Raw genomic sequence first — 2963 nt, 5'->3', positions numbered from 1 at the left:
ATCTACAAAACACGACTGTCTGCATATTTTTATGACGCGAGTTGATCCAGAAAAAGTCGCCGTAATCTCACTTCCGGTTCACTTCTTGTCAGCCAGAGATGCGCAATTTTACACGTTATAATTCTGTGCTGATATTGGTTAAGACCAGGAGGGGTGTTGGGCTTTGTAGCCAATGAAATAAGGTTTGGAACCAAAAGTCCCAAACCCCACAGTTCTGGAACTGTTATAGCTAGAGGTCTGAAGTTTTCTGCATTTATGGTTAACATGATGTAGAACAAATGTAATACAATAAAACCTGCCTTTTTCTCAGGAATGTCTTTATTACTGCTGTTCAAAAAAGACCTATCATTTCCGAGAATAAAAAAAAACAACTTTTAGTCATGTTTGAACTGATGCAGGTTGGTCAGTGTTCTACTAACCCAAACTAGAGGTTTTTAGCTTTCAAATAATACATTATGCATGTAATTTTGGCTTACAGTTCCTTAGTTATTTGCTGTTCCATTTGGGTATGCAAAATAGGACGAGAATTTCCCAAAATGAGGTGGACGTTAGTTAATAGAGAACAAGAACAGTGTTTCTGGGTTGGGAGAAAGGGGTGGGGCTTGGAGTGGACTGGTCAGGGGTTGTTTCCAGGGCTTTCCAATTTTTGGGGTCCTAAAGAGCTCTGCTGCCCCCTAAGGGGAAAGTGACATGAAGTAAAAAAACAAATGCTAGTATCAGCTGAGAAAACAAAGCGGCGTGCCATGTATCCGTCTGCCTCTACTGTGTACTCAGAAAAAGTCGAGTTCAAAACACTCTGAAGAGTGGATAAAAGAAACAAGGGGGTCTAATTCCTAAAAGTGAAAAAACACTAAAACACGTCCATATTTATAAAACTCAGCAGCACAAAGTTCTCCTTATTGGATCCCGGCTGCACCTGCTCACAGCAGGGCTGGTCAAAGCCGGTCAGGCTGGCGTCCTGCAGCTTTTAGATGTTTCCCTGATGCAGCACAGCTGATCACAGTTGGAGGCTGATCATCAGGCTGGAGAGTTCTCCTCTAAATCATCAGGGTTTGACTGTTGAAACGTCTAAATCCTGCAGGCCATAAGCCGGTCAACATCCTGGGCTTGGAAATGTATTGACACCTGGAAACGCCGTCTCTTTAAGGTCCTCCAGCTGTGGCAGCGCACCCATCCCACAGCATTAGCCACATGTTCACAGAACCTGCGTTTCCTTAAAACATCAAATTGTAATTAAGGAAATTAATGACCTAATTGAAAACACTTCTATTTCTAAAAAAAACTATATTTTTTTCATAAAAGATTTTTACCCTTTTGAGGTGATTATTCAGTTGCATTAAAATTCTTACCTTATATGAGCATTAGATCTCTGTTTACATCGGCTGCTGTTGTTTTGGGATTTATCACATGAACAATATATTTACGTGTATTTTGATTATATTTTTTTTACTTGATGAAAATACTGCTTTTTTTTTTTTTTAATTAGCAGAATATTAACATTGTTTTGCGCTCATTTGGAATGGAACTGGAGGTATTGTCATCATTTGTGTTAAAGGAAAAGTCCGGTCATGAAGAAATAATCAATGGATCATTATTTATACCTAAAACTAATACGTTCGCAGTGATTTAATGAATTTATCATTAATCAGTAAAAAATGTTAATATTTTTCGTCGCGATAGTCTGGGAGCGGCCATTTTTCCGGTGATTTTTAATACTTAAGACAACCTATGATTCAGGTTTGATGTTGAGTGAAATTGAATATCTGAGAGGAATCTGCGTCGCTTCAGTTTCCCACCTCACCGCCTGCGTCGCTCTTTTCCTCGTCTCCAAACAGGAGCGCACCCTGTACGCATTGGTCAGTTATTCTGAGGGATGATCACAGCCTTCGAGTTGAAATGGAAGTACCTAAGCTGTATAAATGAGATCCTTGAACTACTTTAAAAAAATAAATAAATCTGATTTTTCCCCAAAATGAACTTTTCAGACTTTTATTTTTCACTCCTTTGGTTAACGGAGCCTCCACTCAGTAACAAAAGGTTCAGAGGCCTCTCTGTGCAAACCTTCACCTCCTGCCCAGAGTTCACCTTTCCCAACTGTGAGCGTTTGCAGCTCAGTTAAAAGCGGCGCTTTACTGCGAGTGAAAGCAGGATCGATGACCAAGTCCTTGGTTTTTATCTCGTTTGATTCGGCTGCAGGACAACATAAATGATGATAAAACTGATTTTCTAAAATTGTTCCAGGTCTGTTCCTGGAATGTTTAGGGAGGCGCCCTTAAAAGCAGCAGCTCCCAGCCTCTCCCTATGTGGGTCAGAAAAGGAGGCAGTAATTAAAGCAGCCTTAGCATTTTAGCTGCATTCCTGTTTGCTGCAGCACTCCTACCAAACCATGATTCATCATCAAGATGCTGCCGCAGCCTGAGTGTTTAGTGCCCATCGTGTTCCTCCCCTCTCTGGGCCATCCTCCACCTGATAATGCTGAACTGACAAACTTTATTGTCATTTTGTATACACAGTGTGTTTACCAAACGACAGTTTGTTACATACAGCTTTCTGGCCGTAAATGAGCAGCAGCTTCGCAGTAAAATCAACATTTCCTTTTATAAAGTGCAGCATTGATGAAAATGTAAACAGTGACATGATGCAAAAGGGCATTGATGTGGAAAGTTCAGAGCAGTTCAGAAAATAGATGCGGTGCAAAATGCAGTAGAAACACTAAGTTGAATTCTATTTAAAGGTAAAGTCTGATAAGCAAGGAATGATGTAATGAAATTAGCGTTAATCGGTAAAAAAAACAACAACACAGATTTCCGTTGCAATCACTGAGTCTGGGAGCGGCCATTTTTGCCCAAATATAGTAGCCCCTCCCTCCTGAAATCTTCCGGCAGTGACGTCACGTTGCGGTTAGCCTAGCGCCATTCTCCCCGCTTTACAAGCTAACTCAATGCGAACTACTAGACACATCT

General features: G+C 40.7%; 1 protein-coding gene across 1 annotated transcript in view; it reads left to right on the top strand.

The window, feature by feature from the left end:
* Nucleotides 1–2963, top strand: part of LOC107101563 (lysine-specific demethylase 4A-like) — a 45511-nt gene that overhangs the window by 38264 nt on the left and 4284 nt on the right. The window contains 1 exon segment of the mRNA XM_015400517.1: nucleotides 1738–1856. Coding sequence (XP_015256003.1) covers nucleotides 1738–1856 — 119 coding nt within the window.

The sequence above is a fragment of the Cyprinodon variegatus genome, unplaced genomic scaffold (assembly GCF_000732505.1).
Source record: "Cyprinodon variegatus isolate N-32 unplaced genomic scaffold, C_variegatus-1.0 Scaffold1114, whole genome shotgun sequence".
Classification (NCBI taxonomy): Eukaryota; Metazoa; Chordata; class Actinopteri; order Cyprinodontiformes; family Cyprinodontidae; genus Cyprinodon; species Cyprinodon variegatus.
Note: the sequence above shows the minus strand (reverse complement) of the source record. Positions and strands in the feature narration are given on the sequence as shown.